Here is a 19,019-nt window from a genome sequence, read left to right on the forward strand (position 1 = left end):
GACTACGGTCCACACCTGCTTTATCAATCGACCAAGTGTTTTTCATGACCTACAGTCCATGCAGGAGCTCATCAATGAGATATTAAAGTATGGCCGATAAGCCAATGGGTCATAATCCCAATTTTGTGGATTTCAGGTTCTTCCCTAGAGACGTGCCAAGGTCACCTAGACCTGATGAGACCACAACTCCTATGGTGCATAGGAGTATCTCTCGCACATGCATAAGCTTCACCCTAAAAGGTGGTTCACTTTCTTGAAGGGCAATCATTATGCATACCGTGTCTCTGAGGGCCACCATCACACACAAGATTCACACAGTCTTTAGGCTCACTCATCCGGGCATACTCCGACCTCATCAAGGGATGACCTATTAGGACTCTTATCAAATACTTTTCTATGCCCAAGTAACATAGGTTTTTTTTAACTGATTGGCCTCGACCATCAATCTCAATATCATTTCATTTTACAAGCACCCATAAGGCCTTTAATGGCCACACTCGCATAATAAAAACAAGCAATATATTCTACAAAAAAAGTAATCAAAACAATCGTATCTCTCAAAATAATAGGTAGAATTAGACAAAGAGTAACCCAATGAAAAATATTTTCTTTCTTTAAACCCATGGTGTCTTTATAATTTAGATATCTAAGAGTTAGATTCAAATTTGTTTAAGCATTTTGTTTTTTTTAATGTATTGAGAAGTTTGATTAATTTCATATCTTACTTTTTATCTCTTATTTCATTGGTTATACAACATAGCATTTTGAATTGACCACCATTTATATATTTGGGTTTTTGCGTTTTCTTTGAACTAAGTGCAATCCTACATTGGGTGAATTTTTTGTCTTCTTTTTTGAAAAATAATCATATGCTTTGTTTCACAGTTCGTGTTTGATATTATTGTTGTTTCATTTTATGCTCATAATAAATCATATTTATAAATCTATAATATGATTTATGTTGGTACACTCAAGTGCACCATACTCCATGCTTTATGCCCCAAGCTCCACTCTCCCTATCTCTCACTCTCTTAAACCTCAACCACTCTCTTTCTCCATCTCTCACAGTACTATCCATCATGCCACCCCTAATCTCTCTTTTCATTAAATGAGTAATCACTCTCTCTACTCCTTGTGTCCATGTGGCCCCACTCACTCATTTCTCTCATCTCCCAAACCCTATCTACCTCACTCACCTTAATCTCCTCACGTGGGCTCCACTCTCTCTCTCCCTCACTGACCTCCCCATGTCTTCTCTCTCTCTAACGCTACTCTCTCTTTTTCTCTCTCCAAAATCATTTTGCTCCGAAGTCCGTACACTTATCTTTGAATCCGGTTTTTATGGGAGCAGGTCCACATATATAGAAATATGGGCTTCATAATAAATTTATTTTTGAGATGGATTTTAAAACTGAATTTTTAAAGATATATAATCTCTAACATGGAGATCAAAAAATAAATAAAATTTAAAAACTCGAAATAATAGTTCTAGTGAACAAACATTTGGACCCTTAATTTCAATTGGTTTTAGATAGAATATCTGTTTGCATCTATCTTTAAGATGGGTGCTTTACACTTTCTGGTCCATATATATAGAAATACGGTCCAGCCCACAAGAAATAATTTCCCCTTCCCCCACACAATCTCAATTCATCACTCAATCGAACACACATTCGCCCTCTCTCTCTCTCCCTCAAACCCCCACATCACTCTCCTTAGTTCTCTCGATACTCTTACTTATATACAACCTCCATGTCACTCTCCTTAAATCTCTCAACTCCCCCATTTTTTTAATTTGAGAAGGGAAAAATTTATATAAAGCCAAGGCTCTAAACAATCAAATTTGAGCCCACCTCAAAAATTTCACTAAAAGAGGTCGTTTTGATGCTTAAATATCTTCAAATTGATGATCTCGAAATCAAGAAGCATGGACATGAGAAAAAAATGGATTTCAATTTTTGAAAATAGTGCATTTTGTAACGCATTTTTGGATCGTCAATTTTCAAGATTTCAAGGTTTTATAGATCTATCAATCTACATCGTTTTTGAAGCTTTAAACTTTATAAATAAAGATGAAAAGAAATTTTAAAGCTATTACAAATATTTTCAGTATTGAAACCATACTTCTCGATACTATTTGAAGATATGCTCTAATTTGATTGTTTAGAGCCCAAGCTCTATACAAACCACACCCATTTGGGAAACATTTCTATACTTCCCCTATTGAATAAAAAATATCCGTTTCTATACTTCCCATTCGGGAAAAAGATCAACGAATTCTTTGGAATTTATCACTGCTTTTTTTTTTTTTCTTAGAAAAAAGTATTGAAGGGGTCCAGTACCACCATACATACAGAGAGACGAATGTGGGAGCAAATAAATTGGCTAAAGGGGGATACAAATTAAATTTGATTGTAAATAGTTTATTATTTTGGTTATGATATATTACGCTTTGAATTCAAATTTGTGGGGTTTGAATTCAAGTTTTGTATATACATGACCCAATATATAGTTTATTATTAAGAAGACATATCACCTTGGATGGGTTTGAAATAGAGACCCAATTTGTAGTTTGTTATATTGATCACATCATTTCATTTACGGAATTTGATATCTCTTCGTATCACCTTTCCTTGCACACTGCTCACATCCTTTCAATTAAGAGATTTGATATTATATCACCGTGTACACCTATTAGTGTAACGATTTTTGTTCATAATGAAGACATGCTTTTCACGTTATTTCGTGATATGTACTGTGAAGCAGTTTTTGGTGGATTAGCTTGGTCCCTATATGATGCATAGGGAGTTTTATTAAGGAAAATTTCAGTTAAAACTAAAAAAAGGGAAAAAATAAAGAGAGGGCAAAATCATCTTGCTCTAGTGAGGATATGCAAGAAGTCGTATCCCTCTCTCCATATATGAACCATCATCAACCATAGAACTCAGCTCATCTTTGGGTGACCTCCTATTTGAGTGGGCAAAAGCAAAATTTCAATTATCATTTCTATACCCTTTGATCCAAGATCAAGAAACCTGAACCATATAAAAGCCCTATATAAAATCACATTCCCAATGGAAAGGCCATATAAAAGCAACTCGATCGTGTAAATTTCCCAATGAATAGACTAATTTGTTTTACACAGGGTCCTTTCTGGAGAACATGCCTTCAATAATTTTTTGCATGATTACATATTGTGTTGATTTATTTGATAATACATATTTTTTTCAAAGAACATAAAAAAGGAAAAAATGGCTCACTTTCTTTGAGACTTTCAAACTTTCGGCTACATTTGGTGAGGCTTTCTACTGCATTAGGTGAGATTGCTTAATCACAACAATTAAACTCGAGGACATTCTTTTTGTTAAAATACAAGGGTCATCCACATCTTAGAGAGAAATAATTCCTTGGGCACATGATGTGTAATTGTCTCCGTCTTGGGTTTTCTTAGTTTGTCGCATCCATGTGTTCATGGCACTCAATATAGCATTACCTTGGTTCATTTTGGTTCTCTACTTTGGGCATCTCTACTACTTTCTCTCGTCTTTCCCCTCCTTCTCTATCGGAAAAGAACTCATCTCCCATTTGTGTGGGTAATATCTTGGAGCGGCTGCCTTTCGTATCTTGGGCTTTTCCCCATAGAACAACATAAAGCCCAACAATTATCACAGCCATTCCAACAGCACTGCACAAGACAGAATATACAGGGTTACTCAACCCCTAAGATGAAAATGGGTAACAAAACTCTTTCCAATGGTTTCAAAAGGGGGAAATTTTGTGTCAACTCACATACTCACATATAATTTACATGTGTTTTTGGGCCCAAAGCAGTTCGATGTTAATTGGATGGCTAGGAGTAGATTGAGAACAATGGCTAGGAATGGATTGAGAACAATGCCATTAGTTAGCGTTAGTTGTATTTTTCAAATTGTTCACTCCCAAGCTTCCATTTAATATCAAATGGCTAGATTCCTTTATAAACACATAAATTTATGTTAATAAGTGAATGATGATAAGACTTGGTAAATTGCTGTTTATAATAATAATAATAATAATAAATGACGATTTGATAAATTGCTAAATGAAATGCTTACCTCCCAACGTATAGATCAACATGGAGAAAGATAGGCTCCAAAATAGCAGTTATGACTGAGCTTAAAGGGTAGAAAGCAGATGCAAAGATGGGGCCTCTCTTGTTGATACACCAGCTTTGAATAAAGAAACCTATAGCCGAGCAAACAACACCCTGTATTCATGAATTATCAGTGAGCTTCAAAGATTCATACTAAATGAGGACTGTGAGAAAGAAACTCGAATGACAAAAACCAAGTGGCTTAAGGAATAAATTAAATAAGGGATTGTATACCATGTGATTTTTATCTTTCGTGTAAGAAAATCTGATAGCCAATGGTGCACCATTGATTGCATTTGGAATATTTCTCTTGAACTTTTATGTAGAAATGATTGTTTATCTTTTATAAAAGAAGGTCACAATTGCCCCTAGAAATATAGCATCGTCCATAAATTTGATAGATAGGGGATATCATTTCTCCACATAAAATTTGTGAGGAATACACTCGGACTTTGAACACAGCCAACGGCACATCCTTAACTTCTCAGTTTAACATGTGACAGCTAGTAGTGATTTTGACCTTTTTATAAAAAATATAAAACAAAAAAGTGAAATAAAATTTGAAAATGACCAAAGCATCCTTTTGTGCTTTCAAAAGTTATGGGAAAATAGAATTAGATCCCCATTTTAACTTTGTTTTTAGTGTGAAAGCATTCATATGGAATATCAAATTTATTGCAAAGTCAGAATTATATCCCCACTTTAACTTTGTTTTTAGTGTGAAAATATTCATATGAAATATGGAAATTATTTGAACAGGCCAAAAGTAGAAGAGTGTTGGAAATGACCAAAGCATCGTTTTGTGCTTTCAAAAGTTATGGGAAAATAGAATTAGATCCTCATTTTTTAACTGTTTTTTTAGTGTGAAAGCATTCATATGGAATATCGAATTTATTTGAAAGTCAGAATTAAATCCTCACTTTAACTGTGTTTTTAGTGTGAAAGTATTCACATAAAATATTGAAATTATTTGAACACGACAAAAGTAGAAGAGTGTTGGAAAACTCAAGCCTTAAATGGGTTCAATATTTGTTGACAAAAAGAAGTCTTAAAGGAAGACGAATAAACAGGGAAAGGAAGTAAAAAAGTCAAATAACCTGACCATTCACAACACATTTTAAAGTCATGGAAAGTCAGAATTATAAGTCCCACTTTGTTTGAAAAACATAGGCATTCAATAACAACAGCAATATGGAATTTATCCAAAAGAGCTGGCATCAAGAGTTGGAGAAACTGGGGCTGTAAAAGGGTCAGGCCTAAGTGACTAAATGAAGGCAAAAAGAAAAAAAAGTAAATGAATATGAATGTGATTAATCCAAAAATCAAATTCTTACGCTGTAGATATAGGTTAGAAGTCTGTAATTCCAGGCTAATCTCCAGGCCGACGCAGATCTTTCAAAGCTAACAGCAATCACACCGCACTGAACTGTACCCATGAGCAACATGAGTGCAGTCAAGGAGAGTTGAGCAGGGTAATCTTGGAAAACCCAAGCCTATAAAAAATATACAAAGAGAGAAATTGAGACGAGAGAAAACATGGAGGAGGATTTGCATTAGTTAAAGCTTTGAACAAAAGAGTGGTGCAGTGTTTTAAAACTCGGTAAGTCTAAATCAGACACCCATGTGTTACTCCAAATTGGCACCAGACGGGTAGAAAAGTAGGCTATGCCAAGCTGACTTGAGACTAACAAGACTTACTAGGCCCCCGCATTTCCTGGTTCCGTGTTTGTAAACACTAAGCAAAAATAAGAAGAAACACTTATTGTGAGTAGTGGATACCTGGTAACTTATCCATGCAGAATAAGCAGTAACACTTATTATGAGCAAAATTATGCCCAAGGTCAAATTGTCCTTGGTATCAACCAATGATTTGGCACCCAAAATATCAGAAAGAGATTTTGATGTTCTGAGGTGATGAAAAAATTCAAGGATAGGACCCTTGACAAATGTCATGATCATAGCACCTCCAACGCATATAATGGTGCCAATGACCTTCGCTAGGCCCCTTGGGCTCTTGATATTCACTTTCTCCAATCTGTAAAGCAAAGTAGAAATGGACACTTTTGAGTCAGTGGTTGAAAATTGGTGAATCAACTCTTTTTTTTATTTTTTTTGTTTTTATTTTTTTTGGTGTAATTCAATGGGGATGACAGGCCCCTTCCCATTTTTGAATTTAGTAGTAGTTATTGAAACTGTCAATGGGATTGAAAGCTACAACATACAACTGAGGTATGAGTATACAACCACCATGACCTCAACCCCTTTCCCAACATGAGATCACCTTAGTCAGCTATGACAGGTTCTAATTCCAGATGGTCCTGAATTGAGGAATAGCCAGACCTCTTTTTAGAACTGTAGGGACTTAGGCGATTCTTGTGCGCTTATGTATTTTTTTTTTTTTTTTTTAATTTCACCATTTAGACCGGCTTGCCCATATTTGACTAGCAACTCAGGAATCTTAAGTACTGGATCCGCCACCCGATTCGTATTTCTTAAGCAATGGCAAAGTAATAAGGAGGGAGTAGTTAAATTCACCTTAGGAGACAGGCCATGACAAAGGCGATAGCAGGGATAAGATTTGTTATGGTTGCTGCATAAGTTGAAGTGGTGTATTCAAAGCCCGAGAAATAGAGGACCTGTTCTAGTGTGATCCTGCAAATTCACCAAAAACACTATGACACATCTTTCCTCATCACAAGTGTGATGAAATAAATCTTTCTCGCTAGTGGTCCTCACCCTAAGAGCGCCAGCATGAATATGTGAAACAAAGCCTTGAAGTCCAGGGGAGGCATTCTTTTCCTGTGAATTCCATCCAAATTTACAAAGTGTTAAGGAGAAATACAAAAAGAGCTAAACTAGTAAAAAACACATAATAGCTAAATAGGAGAAAGAGAAACACATGGATTTGGATGGGGAGAGAGAGAGGGAAGGAGGGCATGTTGAGTAGGGGTGGCAACAAGTCGGGTCTGGACCCGGACCCAAATACTATTTGGGTCTAGGTTTCGGACCTTGAGTCACTTTTCGGATAAAAAATTTGAACCCATACCTAGACTTGAGGTCGGGCGTACCTCGGGTCTAATCAGGTCCACTGCCACCCCTTTATTTATGCGAGACATGTGGGTTATGACTATGAGTTTATTTTTTATTTTTTAACCTTTTTTTTACCGTCATATATCTATATTATTGGTAATATTTACTATTGCAAAACATGTATAAATACCCACATGTACCCACATTCCTGAAATAAACATAGGGACAACATTTATGTATACCGACATTATTCGGGTGGACCTAAAGTCGGATTCGATCTTTCAAGTCCAAAATTTGAACTTGAGTCCAAAATACTTGAAGCCAATATCGGATATCGGATCTACCCGGAGCTGGTTGGTTATATTGCCACCCCTAATGTTGAGTAACCCATTGACTTGGGGAGAGGGGGAGAGAAACAGAGAGCATGTTGAGTAACATTGATTGGAGAGAGAGAGAGAGAGAGAGAGAGATAGAGATAGAGGGCATGCTGAGCAACACATGGATTTAAAGAGATAGAGAGGGGGAGAGAGGGCATTTTGAGTAACATGGATTTGGAGATTGAGAGAAGGCTTGTTGAGGAGAACATAGATTTGGTGCCACCTTTGAACACCAAAGCACAGAGCAGAGCGTTGAGGAGTGAAGCTAAAGGCTCAAAAATCTACATGGACGATAGTCGGAGTCGACGGCTCCTCGGACGTAGGTTAGGTTAGGTATGAATGCAGGAAAGGAAGAGGGAGAGGTTTAGTCACCTGTCTAAGAAAAATGCAACAGGCGCAATGGCGACAGTGGCCGCAGCCTGCCTATAAGTTACGAACACGTAGCGATTCATGCCATGCTCAAAGGCAGCTTTAATGAGTATGTACATAACTGCAAGCGACGAGCTAAATACCAGCTGGGAAAGAACAGGGCCATATCCTCCTACTCCCATCTTTTTCTCTCTCTGAAAAATCTCTCTCTCTCTCTCTCTCTCTGAAAAATCCCTCTCTCTCTCTCTCTCTCTGAACGCTAAATCTCGAGTTGGAGAGATGGATCACTCCCTTTTCTCTCAGGTTGTTCGCGTTTTATAATGCCCATAACGAACCACTGTTGTCACTGATGAGATGAGACAGTAGGACCCCGGCAGCGCCGGTCAAAAAATTAAAGCCCGGAGCATGAATGTAGCCCGAGGGCTGGGCCCACGCCAGCCCGAGACAGGCCGAGCAAGCCAAGATAGGCGGCGAGTCTGGTTTCACCGAAGGCTCTTTTTTCTTTTTTTAGGACAATAGCACTATCAAAATAAGGAAACCCTCTCATCATAACACATTGAAAATTGCAAATCAACAATAAAAAAACTTTTAAATAGATCATCTCGATTTATTATAATAATATATTCAATATTGAAAATTAATTTTAGAACCACCATAGAGATTTTTATCGTCAAAAGTATTTTTCGGATAAAGATTCGAAGTGAGGCATTAATTTTTTTTTTTTTGTATTTTAGTAAATAGGGGATAGCCCAAGCCCGATCCGGGCCAGAGGCCGGTCTCAGATAGAACGCCCTCAGTCTCCCTCTCTTTTGTGTTGGGTCTTCATTCATCCCTCTGACTTGTTTCTCTCGTTAGTGACTGATTATTTTAGTGTCTCTCGTGTCACTTTGTGGCCAATTTTCAAACCACGTGGCGTGCGATCTAGGTCGCGCACCCCGCCCGCCATTCATGAACTTGTTTTTAAGCGTTTTCGCTTTGAATTTTACAAAAAATAAAAAAAATAGAAGTTTCAGCTTTGAACTACCGTTTCCCGAGTCAACCCATGTCGAAGCATGGGCCGAAGCTGCGCGGTCTTGGCTTCTTGCTAAAACATTTTGTGCTCCCGCGGGATCCTCACAGCTTTCATTCACTCGCGCGGACAACATTTTATACCCCCCATGAAGGGAGCTATTTTTTTGTCCGCTCCCTTTGAAAAAAATTTAAAAGGGAATAAATTTATATAAGGTGTCAATTTTACGTTCTGACATAAAAATTTATAAAAGGTCGTTTTAACATAAAAAAAAAAAAAAACCCTCCACTTAATCATCTCGACCTCCATATATATATATATGGATATACTTTGTTTTTAGTGATTAATAAAAGTTTGAAACAATAATAATAATAATAATAATAATAATAATAATAATAATAATAATAATAATAATAATAATAAATAGTGCAACATATAATGTATAACCTGGACTATTTACTTTCAAGTTTTACAAGGGTTTGTAGATTTTTTAGCTCTACACTATTTTGAAGCTTTTGAATTTCATAACTAAATATAAAAATAGATTTTGAGATCATCACAATGTTTTCAAGCACACAGACAACATCTGTTGACATCATTTTGAGTACCTCTTGCTTTGAATTTTTAAGGCTTCAACCTAACCCAAGTCTGAAAGCACAATTTTCTGTGGTTGTTGAAAAGCAAGGTTTATTAGGATAGGACAAATTTACCAATTTATGTACCTAAGAGAACTACCCCTATACTATTTAGGGGTAATTTGATAATTTTATTTATTTTAAATTTTTAGGTGTGTATGGACATCTTAAATTTAAGCTTAATCTAATATGTAGAAAAAGATATAAATTAAAATATTTATATCATAAAAACTGGGACTTAAATGTAAAATATGAAGTATATTTGATTATTTTTAAATAAAATAAATTGGGATTTATATATAAATTTCCCTTTTTTATTTATTATTTTTAATTTGATTTTAAAATCCTCATAAAAATAAACATGATCATAGGATAGTTGAAAATGGCTAAAATGATAAATAGTTGATAAGCTAGGCATATTTTGATTAATTTGTCATTTGTCAAATACACCCAAAATTTCTACTATTCAATATTTTATCTTAGGTGTAAGTTAATAGGTTTTGAAACACATCGTCATGCATCATTGATGAGATATGCGAATTATTACTAGAAAATTGTACGTCATGCATCATTGATGAGATATGCGAATTATGATTAGAAAATTGTGGGCTATTTGAAATCAGATCAAACATATAGGTAAGATGTTAAATAGTTCAAAATTTGGATGTAATTTGGTAAATTTACATTTTAAAAAATGTAAAAACAGACTCAAATAGGATTTGCATGATGTGGCTGGGTATGGGGATCAGTGTTGGAAATTAGAGGGTGAAACAGAGCAAGATAGTGAGAGTTATGGTAAACTTTTGAATAGAGCCAAAAAAGGAATCTTAATTTTCTTGTTTCCAAACACGAACACATCACTACTACATGATAATTTAGGTGATGTAACCTTCACAATTTAGTGACTAACCTCAAAAAAAAATAAATAAATCATAGTCCCTCTAAATTAGCTTGAAAAGAATAACAATCCAAGATTGAATGGTGACCATCCATTTTTTGAGCAGCTATATCTAAGTAATTTAAGACCTCAAAATTTCTCTCTCCCTCTCTCTGTCATTTTTTTGTACTAGTATTGGCATAGTTAATTTTTTTTCATTTTTTTTTACTATTATTGACATAGTTAATTTTTTTTCATTTTTTTTTAGTAGTATTGGCATAGTTAATTTTTTTTTTGGGTGAGTCACTAGGGATGTAGCCCCTACCTTAATAAGAATGAAGTCCAAGTCCTCACCATGCGGCTCAGGTAGTGCTATCATCATGACCCCAACCCCATTCTCATGTGTTTGCATAGTTATTCTTGAATAGATCTCAAAATCTTGTATTGAAAAACCTTTTGCCGGAGAGAGTGAAGGACTAAATGCACAATGTGCTAACACAAGAGTCTTATATCTTCAAGGAAAGAGATAACCTTTATTTATTTTGGGGGTTAGATCATATGAAACCCCCCTTTTTTTTTTACATTGCATCTAACTCTTGCCAAGGAACATGTCAACAGCTCACCTCAATAATAACACACATAAGATAATCCTCTTTTGAAAGTCAAGAAAATAAAATGTGTCTTATATGTTATGTGTATATTATATAGAGATTGTATACTATACATAAGATGTCTTATTATTCATATAGGATATTCTTTTGAGAAAAGAGAAGGAGTCAATAAGAATGGAAGGGATCAAATCTATACGGGATCAAATATTTGAGATTTGGCCTCCGAAGAGAGAAAGTTGAGCCATTAGAGAATATACATGTTACTAACTATTAAAGTGGAAAAGGTCAAGTGGTTGCAACGGGCCGTGCCCAGGCTGAACTAGCCCTGATACCCATAGGCCCAGCCCAGGCATGGTCTGGCTTTGACAGGGCCAAAGAGGCCCAGTCCTTGGCCCTATCACAGTTAGGAAGACCTGTATAGGACCATTGTTGTATCAAATGGAAAAAATAAAAAAAAATAAAAATAACAAAAGGCCGGGCTAGGCAATACCACAGTGTCTCTAGCCCATGCCCAGCCTGCCAGGCCTTAGCCCAGCCCTTGAGCCACATTTTGTAGCCCAAGTTCAAATTTTTCAGGGCCAAGCCAGTCATACCATTGCCACCCCTAAGCTCAACCTTCATTAGAAAAAAAAAAAAATCAAATGCATTACAATGATTTTTTTTTCTGTTTTTGAGCGTTCACTTAACCAAGATTAAAAACTTTCTTAAGGCGTCTTCGGTACATTCCACAAAAATGGTAGCCGCCCCTTCCATTATTTAGCATTGAAAGGGGCGGCTTCTAGGGATGGCAATGGGTAATGGGTCATGCCCCCAAAAAGATATTATGGGACTCAAATCATGACCCAGACTTGAAAATATAATAAGGGACCCGGACTTGATTGGACCCGATTGGACCTGACTCTAAAATAAAATATTTATATATTTAGATATATTTCATAAATTGTTAAAGGGAAAAGTTTATATAAGGTTGCAACCTTAAAATGTAGAATCACATATGCACCTCAAAAATCTATCAGAAAGGCTGCTTTAGTGTTGAAAAACTCTTTAATTGATCATCTCAACATCGAGATGTATGAATATTAAAAAACACAGTGTTTGAGTCCCAAAAATAGTACATCTTGCAACACATTATCTAGACCATCCATTTTCATGACTTTCATATGTTTATAGATCTACTTGATTTTAACCATTTTTGGAGTTTAAAATTTTTCTAATTAGATATGAAAATAGTTTTTAAGATAATCCTAAAAAATTTTTACAACAAAATTACATGTTATGATAAAATTTGGATGTACACCTTAATTGGATTATTTAAAGTTGCAACCTTATAGAAACCACACCCACTGTTAAATACATATATGCATTATTTAAATGCAAATTGCCCCATGCGTCGTGGGACACATTTCTACATTTGTGTCCCTCGAGGTATAAAACATCCATTTTTAAGATGGAAGCAAATGGACGCTCCATCTAAAAATAGTTGAAACTAATAGTCCAAATGTTTTCTTTATAAAATTATTATTTTTAATTTTTAAAATTTATTTATTTTTCATATTCATAATCTCCATGTTAGATATTTATTACATGCCCTTAAAAATTGGGTCTAAAAATCCATCTCAAAAATAGATTTTTAAGAGGCGACTCATTTCTACATGGTCTCATAGAAAATGTATATTTGTTTAAAATTGTTACTAAAAATATATATTTGTATTTATTTAAATATTATATAAATATTATATATTAAATATTATTTAAATATCAACACTTTTTGGGTCGAGTCTGGGTTCGGTCTACATGGACCTAGACCCAAACCCAAATAGTGTTCGAATCCAAAATTTGAACCAGACTCGACCCGCCGGTCCAATATTTGGACCACTACCAAGACCAGGTTCGGGTCTACCCATCAGATGGGTCCATTGCCACCCCGCAGCGTCCAGAATTAAGGTTGTTTTCAAAGCATCACGAAAGGCCACCCTTCCACACTCGAGCTTCCACTCCCGTGTAACAAATGGAAGAGTACACCGTTGGTAGAACTTAGGAACTTCTACTTCCCAAAAGTTCCGCTAGTCAAATAAGCGCTAAATGTTCCTCCATCAACATTTTTAAAACATTTAATTATTAACAGAGTTATGAAGATATTGAGATGGATGAGTGGTAAGACAAGAAAGGATAAAATTCGAAATTATTCAATTTGAAAGAATTTTTGTGTGGCACTAATAGGCGATAAAATGAGAGAGAGTAGACTTAAGTGGGCTGGCCATTTGTGACATGGACCAAGTACAATACCTGTTAGGAATTGCAAGTTCGTTCAAGTAGAAAGACCGAAAAAGGAAAAATGATGGGCCCAAAAAAACGTGGTGGAACGTAGTCCGAAATATACGAAGACTTATCGTCTCACTGAGGATATGACCTTTAATAGAGTAAAATGACAGCCAGAATTCGTGTAGCCGACTCCAGATAATTAATAAAAAACTATGATAATAAAGATAATGAATGAGCCAAGCATGATATCAACATCCATAACAATTGCGTTGGTCAATACGTAATTAATGTTATCAACCACCCGATCAAAATCGAGTGGTTACAATATGGGGTGGGTAGTAATGGACGTCTGGTACATGGGTAAGGACCAATACAAAGTGCACACTTTATTTCATATTGTTGGGCGTTTTGCATTAATAATGAGGGTCGTTAGTTTCCTGCAAGAAGTCTAGTGTGCTCCCTCGTGACTGAATCCACAAAAGAATTTTGAATCATGCAAAAACGGTTCATGGGAGTGTTCGTTTGACTACGTCGTTCGAATCCAGAGCACTCGGGTTTTTCCGAGTTGGGTATCCCATTTGAGGATATTAAAAAAAATTTAAAATAAAAATAAAAAATTATAAAAAATTAAAAATTTTATTTTTTATTTTTTTAATGCTTTCTACCATTTTGGCAAAAAAAAAAAATTGTTTTGGCTATGATTATCACTTTTATAAATTTTTTTCCATCTTTTTGGATTATTTCAAAAATACCCCATCAAAAGTTAAAAATTTACTCTTTTTTTGCTACTTTTTTAACCTCATTGCAAGCAAAGGTAAGTTCTTAGATCTCTCTACAAATTTAGTCAAAGTTTATTGTGGTCCACCTAAGAACTAGGAAAGATGTAAGGCCTGGTATACAAAAACCCCACTTGTGGGTTATGTTAAATTTAATTTTGATGAGAATTCCTGCAGTAACCTACGACGAGGCAGTGTTGGTGGATTCTTGAGAGATGAAAATGGTCACTGAATTCTCACATACTCTGGACCATGTAGTATATATACAATGAATGCAGAAGCAAGATTTCTACTTCGAGCAATGAAGTTGGCACCTGAAAATTTTGGGAAAGTGATTTTTAAAAAGATCTCATTAAATGTCATCAAATGGTAAGAAAAAGATCAATGAAGTCCTTGGAATTTATCCCTCGTTTTTTATTATTTCTATTTTTATTTTTATTTTTGAAATTTTTGATCTTGTAACTAGAGAGGGATCCACTACCACCATACATATAGAAAGACGAATGTGGGAGCAAATATATTTACTAAGGGTGCGTTTGTTTGCTGGAAGATAAACGTTATCTAGAAAAAATAAGTTCTTCTTTGCTAGGAGGTTGACTTATTTGTTCCCAAATGTTTAAATAGTGTGGAGAAATGTGGTTTCAATACTCGAAATATTTGTGATAGCCTTAAAATATATTTTTATCTTTAATTATAAAATTTTAGGTTTAAAAAATAGTGTAGATCAAACTGATCTACAAAAACGTGAAAATCTTGAAAACTAATAGTCCAAAAATGCATTACAAGATGCACTATTTCCAAAACTTGAATTCCTATTTTTTTTTTTTTTTCTCAATCCATGCATGTTAATGTTGAAATGATCAAGTTGAGGATATTTGGGCATCAAAACAAACTCTTCCAGTGAAATTTTTGAGGTGTGCTCTAATTTGATTATTTAGAGCCTCGGCTCTATATAAACTTTTTTTATATTAAGTATATTATATAATAAATATATAATATCTTATATATATATAATGTATTTTATATATAATAAATATATATTTATATATTATATGTATTATATAATATATATAATATATATCGGTGCGGTTTCTATAGAGCTGAGGCTCCAAACAATCAAAGTAAAGCACACCTTCAAATAATGTCGAAAATTGTGGTTTCAATATTGGAAATCTTTGTGATAGCTTTAACATATGGTTTCATATTTACTTCTAAAATTTAAAGCTTAAAAATCTTGCAGATCGAGCAGATCTATGAAAACTTGAAAATTGACGGTCCAAAAATGCGTTACAAAATGCACTATTTCTAAAATTTGAAATCCATTTTTTTTCTCATGTGCATGCATCTTGATGTCAAGATGATCAATTTGAGGATATTTGAGCATCTTTTTGTTGTGCGCAGAAGCTTTAAACCCGATGGGTTAATATTTGGCAAATAAAATATGAGAAATAAAGCTTGAAACAAATACCACAAGAACACAAAGATTTACGTGGTTCACCCCAATAAGAACTATGCCAATAAAAGTTACATCAAAGATTTTGGGACATAGAATTACCTGTCTAACACTCGACAAAAAACTCAAGTCGAGCAAATCTTTTTAAACTTCTCTCCATTCATTCTCTTTATTTCTGACAACCATTATCGATAACACCAGATAGAGACGCGAAAGGAACGAGAAACTTACTTTCTCTCCAACTAAAAGGGGAACCATCCAAAATCCCCTTGGGAACTGCTTCTCTACAACAAATGAGCCTCTCAATTTTCGGGAGTCTAAAAGAGGCATCATCATAATGTTTTTCTCCATATGAATTTCTCTTCTTTATAAGAGGAAACATTGCATCTTATGCACATGAAGCCTTGCTCCCTTCTCTCTTTAGAGGAAATCTCCATTCCCATATGGCGACCCAAATAGGGCACACGAAATTCACTGCACTTTTGGCTCAAATATATAAATTAGGAGTGCTAAATAGGAAACTTTTTATTGATGTTACAAATCTCAAAACCAAGTGATATATTCAAGAGTCTTAATCCTTTTGGATTTCTATTTCCTTTAAGAAACTTATCAATATCAATCTCAATGTAGGTGATTTTGGATAGTATCAAATCTAACAATATCCACTTTGATATCAAAATCATGTGCTCACCATACCAACATCTATTAGATAGCTTTATGGATTCTTCATCTTTTGCAAAATAGATTCCTTCGTCATTCTTACTTTAAAATAATGCTTGCTAGCAAATTTCTCTACGTCCAACTTTGCATTCGAACCCTTTACCGTCATATCGACAACCCCAGACCAGGCTCTGATACCACTTATTGTTTGCGGAATCGCTAAACCCGATGAGTTAATATTTGATAAATAAAGTATAAGAAATAAATCTTGATGCAAATACAACGAGAACATAAAGATTTATGTGATGCCTCCAAGAGGGGCTACATCCACGTGCATGACAAACTAAAATCCACTATACCCATAAAAGTTACATCAAAGATTTTGGAACTTAGAGTTATCTCTCTAACCCTCGACAAAAAACCCAAGTCGATCAAACCCTTTTAAACTACTCTCCCTTCATTATCTTTACTTTTGACAATCATTATCGACAACACCAGATAGAGACACAAGAACAACGAGAACTGACTTTCTATCTAACTAAAAAGGTGACCACCCAAAATTTCCATGAGAACCGCTTATCTATAAAAAATAAACTTCTCAAATTTCGGACGTTTAAAAGAGGCACGATCACAATGTTTCTCTTCATATAAAACTCTCTTCTCTCTAAGAGGAAATCTTGCACCTTATGCACAAGAAGCTTTGCCCCCCTCTCTCTCTAAAGAAAATTTTCATTCCCATATGATGACCCAAATAGGGCATACCAAATTATTTACACTTTAATCTCAAAATATATAAGATTACGAGTCCATACTAAATAGAAAACTTCCTATTGACGTTACAAATTTAATAGATATATCCACGAGTCCTAATTCTTTTGGATTTCTATTTTTTTTAAAAAAATTATCAATCTCAATCTCAATCCCATATAATATGGGATTTCCTTATATAGGTAATTTTGGATAGCACCAAATCCAACACTTTTAGATAGAGACGAAGCTCTAAGCAATTAAATTAGAGCCCACATAAAAAAATTCACTAGAAGAGGTTGTTTTGAAGCTCAAATATCCTCAAATTAATCATCTCGACATCAAGATAGAGAAAAAATTGAATTTCAAGCTTTGGAAATATTGCATCTTGTAATGCATTTTTGGACCGTCAATTTTCAAGATTTTCAAGTTTTCATAGCTCTGCTTGATCTAAACTATTTTTTAAGCTTTAAATTATATAATTATAGTTGGAAATATATTTTAAGGCTATCACAAAGATTTCCAGTATTGAAACCATATTTCTTGACACTATTTGAAGGTGCGCTTTACTTTGATTGTTTAGATCCTCGGCTCTATACAATTAAATTAGAGCCTACCTTCAAATAGCAGCCAGAAATATGGTTTTAATACGGGAAAGTTTTGTAGGTGCGAGTTTGAGATCTAAAAATAGATTTTAAGATAATTCTAAGAATCTTTTACACCAAAATTATATGTTATGATAAAATTTGGAGGTACGCCTTAATTGGATTGTTTAAGGTTGCAATGCCATAGAAACCACACCCATTGGTCAAGATTTAATATTATATATTACATATATATAATAGGGAAAGTATATTATGAAACCATTTACCTTTGGTACAAGGTAGTCACAATTGATCTTGACCATTGGGTGTGGTTTCTATAGGGTTGCAACCTTAAACAATCCAATTACGGCGCACCTCCAAATTTTATCATAACATGTAATTTTGTTGTAAACAATTCTTAGGATTATCTTAAAATCTATTTTCATATCTAATTAGAAAATTTTAAAATTAAAAATTGATTAAAATCAAGTACATCTATTAATATATGAAAATCTTGAAAATGAACGATCTAGATAATGTGTTGCAAGATGCACTATTTTTGAGACTCAAAACTTTTTTTTAAAATTTTTTTTTTATATTCATATGTCTAAATGTCGAGATGATCGATTAGATGGTTTTTCAACTTTAAAACAACATTTCCGATAGACTTTGAGGTGCATTTGTGATTCTACGTTTTAAGGTTGCAACCTTATATAAACTTTTCCCAAAGATAAATGGTCTCATTGTATACAATCCCTATGTAATATGCTCCCAAATTTAAGTTCTTGCCTTGGGCATAAAACAAAAATGTTTTTCTTTTTTAAGTGAAAAATGGAAAAGTTGAAGGATAAAAATGTTTTAATAAGTTTCGGACATTGTTGTAGCATTTCCTGTTTATCAAACACAAAAGCGCTAGGGACTTATTTGTTCTGGAGAAATAAGTTCCCCCAAACAAACGCTCCCTAGGAGGTGGAGACATCAAATTGGATTCTAATATTTAATATTTTAGTTGTGAAATATGTATTTTAAAGTATTTTTTAGTGGATTAGCTTGGTCCCTATATGATATATATACTAAGTTTTATTCATGAGAATTTCAGTTAACACTTCAAAAGGTAACAAAAAAAGGAAAAGATAAAAGCTCACTCAAGAAGAAAGTGGAATATAAAAATCTCCTTTTGCTGGCCTTGAGACCGTATGATATACAAACAGCTAGTATCGGTCTAGTATATACTGAGGATATCCGAGTAGTTCTTGCTGCCCAACGCATCCCTCTCTCCATATATGAACCATCATCACCATAGAACTGATCTCACCTTTGGAGGCTGGAATTTGACTCCAAGATCAAGAAACTTGAATGAGGACAGAGAGCTGCTTAATAACACCTCTTCAATAGTGCCTTGTTTATTGAATAGACAGACTCGGCCGAGTTTACTGCTGACTTGGATTCGAGCCCTACCCTAGCCGGATTTGAGCTTTAAAGCACTATTCTCAAGGC

The 19,019-nt window shown here is 34.6% G+C and overlaps 1 protein-coding gene across 3 annotated transcripts; it reads right to left on the reverse strand.

Annotated features, from left to right (window-relative positions):
* Positions 1-3,088: 3,088 nt before the first annotated feature.
* On the reverse strand, positions 3,089-8,202 carry LOC18427479 (WAT1-related protein At5g64700). Of its 3 annotated transcripts, none has more exons than XR_016046528.1 (7): positions 7,912-8,201; positions 6,869-6,931; positions 6,668-6,784; positions 5,912-6,167; positions 5,467-5,558; positions 4,095-4,246; positions 3,089-3,685 (listed from the first exon to the last, which is right to left on the reverse strand). XR_016046528.1 is itself a non-coding variant. In XM_088854628.1 (7 exons), the coding sequence occupies exons 1-7, from the start codon at positions 8,088-8,090 to the stop codon at positions 3,490-3,492; spliced, it is 1,122 nt and encodes a 373-aa protein (XP_088710754.1). In that variant the 5' UTR covers positions 8,091-8,202; the 3' UTR covers positions 3,089-3,489. The 3 variants fall into 3 exon arrangements, 2 of the variants coding, with proteins under 2 accessions (XP_088710754.1, XP_088710755.1); XM_088854628.1 differs by having other exon boundaries at positions 5,467-5,625; positions 7,912-8,202; XM_088854629.1 differs by lacking the exon at positions 6,869-6,931 and having other exon boundaries at positions 5,467-5,625; positions 7,912-8,180.
* Between the last annotated feature and the right edge of the window lie 10,817 nt (positions 8,203-19,019).

Source organism: Amborella trichopoda, chromosome 12, assembly GCF_054954075.1.
Source record: "Amborella trichopoda isolate Santa Cruz 75 chromosome 12, AtrichopodaSantaCruz75HAP2 v2.0, whole genome shotgun sequence".
Lineage (NCBI taxonomy): Eukaryota > Viridiplantae > Streptophyta > Magnoliopsida > Amborellales > Amborellaceae > Amborella > Amborella trichopoda.